At 43.0% G+C, this 4,000-nt stretch overlaps 1 protein-coding gene across 1 annotated transcript; it reads left to right on the top strand.

The window, feature by feature from the left end:
- Window positions 1-486: 486 nt before the first annotated feature.
- Window positions 487-2,170, top strand: LOC109621633 (U4/U6 small nuclear ribonucleoprotein Prp4). The gene has a single exon (XM_029851745.2). The coding sequence runs from the start codon at window positions 606-608 to the stop codon at window positions 2,130-2,132; it is 1,527 nt and encodes a 508-aa protein (XP_029707605.2). The 5' UTR covers window positions 487-605; the 3' UTR covers window positions 2,133-2,170.
- The last annotated feature ends 1,830 nt before the right edge of the window (window positions 2,171-4,000 follow it).

The following is a 4,000-nucleotide window of genomic DNA, read 5'->3' as shown; positions in this document are numbered from 1 at the left end:
TTGGTCATTGGCATCAAGCATTTTATAATAAGGGGCTGTCCATAAACCACGTGGTCATGAGGGGGGGGGGGGGGGGTTTCGGCCTATGACCATTTTGTATGGACAAATAAAAATTTTTGTATGGACTAATGACCACGCGGGGGGGGGGGGGGGGGGGTTGTTTGAAAAGTCATAAAAAATGACCACGTGGTTTATGAGCAGCCTCTAAACCATTTTCCACGTATGTGGCAACCCTAATCCCACCTAATGCATCTGACAGGAGCCAACATCTATCGTGTATCCACAATGGAATCCATTGTGGATACACAAATGTTTACATACTGATGTTGGATTCTTAAAAATGGCGGCCTAGCACCCTGGTGCCATTTTCAGTGTCCATTTGTGGTGAATATGATTTTAGTACAGCTTTCAACCAGAATGATTTTTGCAACTCTCCGTGTTTACCTCTACTGTCTACTTTGCTGCTGTCTAAAATCGTCATCAAAACGTTCCCAAACTGCAAACAACGCGTTGGTCTTTCTGCGTTTTCTCCCGAAAAGTTTTGGATTTATTTAATACGAAATATCGTTACTATCTAGTTATACTTAGCCAAAGTGCGGTGTAAAATGTCCGACGATGAAGAGCTAGTGTATGTAAAGCGCCCGAAAACGATCCACTATGGCTCACTGGAGGACACGGAGCGAATGCGCCAGTTGAAAGACTCCGGCGGCTCCGATTTGTATTCCGGAGCTGGTAGCTCCAGCGACATTGGCCAAATTTACACGTCTAGCGAGTATTTCGATTTAGAAAATGAGGTCTCCAAGGATAAGGCCGCCCTCCTGGAGGAATTCGAGCGGAAGAAGAAAGCTAGACAGATACACGTCAGTACGGATGATTCCGAGGTAAAGAAAAATCTGAGGGCGTTGAACGAGCCGATCTGTTACTTTGGTGAAGGCCCAGCTGAACGTCGGATTCGTCTGAAGGAGTTACTCGCATCGCTGGGCGAAAGTGCCATTCCACAGAAGGCCACCAAGGACGATGACAAGAAGCAGCAGGTGCAGAGAGAGCAGGAATCTACTTGGTACCACGAAGGACCGGAAGCTCTTAGGATTGCGAGAATTTGGCTGGCGAACTATTCCCTTCCGCGGGCCAAAAAGCGGCTGGAGGAAGCGGCCGAACAGCTGAACCTTCCGAGTGCAACGAAAGCCGGTCGCATGGTGGAACTGCAGAAGCGTATTCAATCGTTGGCTCCGATGTGCAGCCAAGTAGGTGATGTGCGACCGATCACCAATTGTAGCTTCAATCATGATTCCAGTCTGCTGTTGACATCAAGCTTGAGCTCCATGTGCAAGGTGTGGTCGGTTCCGGATTGTAATTTGGTGCAGACGCTGCGCGGTCATCAATTCTATGTGAGCGCCATAGCTTTCCGGGATGGCATGGCGACGGATTCAAAGGGTGAAGTGGCCATGGCATCCGGTTGCTATGATGGGACCGTGAAGTTATGGTCGTTTGACAGCGAAGAAGCCATAGCGGATATCAACGGGCATGTTCCGCACCGGGTGTCCCGTTTGGCGTTCCATCCTTCGGGACGATTTCTGGGCACGGCTTGCTATGATGCCTCCTGGCGGCTGTGGGATTTGGAGCAAAAGCAGGAAGTATTGCATCAAGAAGGTCATGCTAAAGCCGTCCACTGTATTGCCTTCCAGGTGGACGGAAGCGTATGTGTAACCGGTGGTTTAGATGCCTTTGGACGCGTTTGGGATCTCCGTACCGGACGATGCATCATGTTCCTAGAAGGGCACCTGAGTGCCATTTATGGCGTTGACTTTTCCCCGAACGGGTATCACATTGCCACCGGAAGTCAGGATAATTCCTGCAAGATCTGGGACCTGAGGAGGCGACATCCGGTGTACACTATCCCGGCGCACACCAACCTGATTTCCGACGTTAAATATCAGAAAAATGGGGGACATTTTCTGGTGACGTCCAGCTACGACAATACGGCCAAGATTTGGTCCAACAAGACGTGGCAGCCGTTGAAGACCCTTTCGGGGCACGACAGCAAGGTGATGAGCATCGACATTTCGCCAAACTCACAGCATATCGCTACGACCTCGTATGATCGGACGTTTAAACTGTGGAGCCCCGAATGAGTTTTAATTTGGAGAATAAACTTCTGTTTCATGAATAAGGCGGGGTGTTTATCTTTATAGTAATGAATATCACATATTTCTTTAATATGATCGAAGAAAGTGTTTGAAAATACTGCCTTCATCAAAAACACTGAATCAAAATTCAAGCATCGCGCAACAGTAATGACAATGCCGCAACCTGCATTTGTTGCGACAATCCACCCAATGCGACATAAGTTTGTCCCAACTTGAACAGAGATCATGCACAACAAGTTTAGGGATTTTAAAGCCTTGCATAGTGATTTTCAAAAGTCGATAAACACTGCAACGCCGTTGAAGATCTATCAAACAGTTTCAATGTTGGATTACCAATACAGGTCGGACTCGATTATCCGGAGTCGGGTTTTGAAGCTCCCCAAACATAATATTAATTCTAGAGAACGGAAAGCTGTAAAAATCTAAATTTTTGACTTTATTAAGCCAGCCTTGATTAGTAATCAGTTAACATTTCAGCTTTGTAGAGCGTACCGTTCCTCACATATACAGGGGATGGCCAAAATGTTTGGGATAGGCAGCTTTTTCTCTCAAAAAAAAAGTTTAACGTGCTGTAACTTTTCATAAAGTGCTTCAAATATTCTCAAATTTTGACTGCTTGTCAACCAATTATATGTGCATCATTGGTACAAATTTGAGCTCGATTGGTTAATCTTTCGCGAAGTTATAACCGTTCTGGTAAAACACTATTTTTTAGACTACTAATTTTTGAGCTGTCATATCTCGGAGACCAGTGAACCGAATTGAATGAAAATTTGAACTTTCATCCACAATATATTAGTGCTTGAAAATCATTTAAAACATGGGTACTTTTTAAACGTTGAAAAAAGTTGTGATGGATTGACACGTTTTGGATCTTTTTCGAAAAAAATGCATTTTTTTTTAATCAATGTCATAAAATTTTATTTTTGATATCCAAAGATTCTCTACTTCTGTTCGTAAGATATCTACAAAAAGATATATTAGAGCCTATTTGGATTAAAGTAAGAACACATTTAGTATTTTTTGGACAGTATAGTAAATTTGACTCATTTTCCTCTAAATGGGTAAAATGTCAAACCATCATAACTTTTTTCAAAGTTTAATAAGTATCTATGTTCTGATGAATTTTGAAGCACTATTATATTGTTGATAATCGCTCAAAATTTCATTCAATTCGGTTCACTGGTCTCCGAGATATGACAGTTCAAAAATTAGTAGTCTAAAAAATAATGTTTTACCAGATCGGTTATAACTTCGCGAAAGATTAACCCATCGAGCTCAAATTTGTACCACTGATGTACATATAATAGGTTAATAAACAGTCAAAATTTGAGAATATTCGATGCACTCTATGAAAAGTTACACCATGTTGAACTTTTTTGTGAGAAAAAAAGTTGCCTATCCCAAACATTTTGGCCACCCCCCTGTATTTTTGGGAAGCTTCAAAACCTTACTCCGGAGAATCGAGTGCGACCTGTAATCAATTAGGTATTCACGAGTTAAAAAGTACGAAACAAATTCAGCTTCCGTTTTGTCTGCGACAAAAATTTTCGAGATCATTTCATCATCTGTTACCAGTTGGGATATTAAAGAGTAATCGCCACGCCACAGACGCCACGTGTCTGTGGCCACGCCTTCTTTGTTGCTTGTTTTGTGCCTCTTTTGTCTGAGAATAATATCCGGAGGTCCAATGTAACAAAGTAGTGCAAGTAGGATAAACGAAACGGACCAGGGAATGAACCCAGCATCTGCTGTATATGAATGAGAACCAGTAGCCATTATCCACCAATCCCGTCTACTCATCTGGATTACGTTTCGGATAAATAATCTGACAAATGTTTCATAGACCTGTG

Source organism: Aedes albopictus, chromosome 1, assembly GCF_035046485.1.
Source record: "Aedes albopictus strain Foshan chromosome 1, AalbF5, whole genome shotgun sequence".
Classification (NCBI taxonomy): domain Eukaryota; kingdom Metazoa; phylum Arthropoda; class Insecta; order Diptera; family Culicidae; genus Aedes; species Aedes albopictus.
This window is presented reverse-complemented; position numbering and strand designations above follow the sequence as displayed.